Genomic DNA, 1,004 nt, shown 5'->3' with positions numbered 1-1,004 from the left:
CAAACTGGGGTTTACAGTTGAAATTAATACATGGAAGAAAAATTGTGTGAATATTCCTTTAAAAAAAAATTTAATATGCTAATAATTGTATTATTTTTTTCTACAATTAAGTGATTAATCTGGTTGTAATATTTATTTTTATAATTTAATTTTTTTATTTAAATTTGATAGAAAATTGAATATTTAAGGATGTACATTATTTTTATCAGTTTTACTGGTAGTCCACTGTATGAAGAATTTTTGGGTTTAATATTAAATTAAATTAAATTTAAATTAAATGTATGCATTTAGTAGACATAGAGCAAGAAGAGACAAATTCGGTGTTCAAGCACTTTGAAACTCTTCTGCGTGCACGGGTGCTGAATTGGGCACTTTGACATCTTTTTCTGTCTGCATGTTTAAACTGTGATTTGTATTTGTTCGTTCAGGTGCAGAAGGAGAGCTCGGTTCGGTGTTGCTGTCCGTGAGACGTGGCTCTCTGCGTGCGCACCGAACTCGCGAGTACTCAGTTGAGTTTTTCCGTGTCTTGTGTTTGAATTAGAGCCCGACCGATATGGGTTTTTTGGTGGCCGATACCGATATTATGGAGTAAAAAAGACAGATACCGATATATCAGCCGATATTCTTTGTGTATTTAACAGGGTATTTAACAATTTAACAATAAACTTTATTATTCAAAATGAGTCTGACATCAGTGCACTTAACAGTAAACTTCACTTCACTTATTATAAATAACTTAAATAGCACAAATAGAACAAAATATAGGCCTATATAACTTGAATTAAGAAATTAAACAAGGTAACTGTGTAGGGCAAGCAAGCTACTGCCAAACCAACAGGGGCAGGTTTATGCAGGAAGCACAGCTTTTCCAAATGTAAACATCTAAAATTAATAAATAATAATAATGAATCTTTTTTTTTTTTTTTCACAAACTTTGTGTTGTGTATTTTCTGGTAATCAAATGAACATGCAGAACATTCGTATTTAAATCTTAAGTCTTTTTG

At 31.4% G+C, this 1,004-nt stretch overlaps 1 protein-coding gene across 4 annotated transcripts in view; it reads left to right on the top strand.

The window, feature by feature from the left end:
- Positions 1-1,004, top strand: part of LOC107699959 (plakophilin-4-like) — a 102,919-nt gene that overhangs the window by 25,527 nt on the left and 76,388 nt on the right. Inside the window, exon 2 of one of the 4 annotated variants that reach the window (XM_016501421.1) lies at positions 429-508. The exons of the other annotated variants lie outside the window; for them this stretch is intronic. Coding sequence (XP_016356907.1) covers positions 429-508 — 80 coding nt within the window. The remainder of the gene's footprint in view (positions 1-428; positions 509-1,004) is intronic. 4 annotated transcript variants of the gene reach the window in all.

The sequence above is a fragment of the Sinocyclocheilus anshuiensis genome, unplaced genomic scaffold (assembly GCF_001515605.1).
Source record: "Sinocyclocheilus anshuiensis isolate Anshui unplaced genomic scaffold, SAMN03320099.WGS_v1.1 scaffold1284, whole genome shotgun sequence".
NCBI lineage: Eukaryota > Metazoa > Chordata > Actinopteri > Cypriniformes > Cyprinidae > Sinocyclocheilus > Sinocyclocheilus anshuiensis.
Note: the sequence above shows the minus strand (reverse complement) of the source record. Positions and strands in the feature narration are given on the sequence as shown.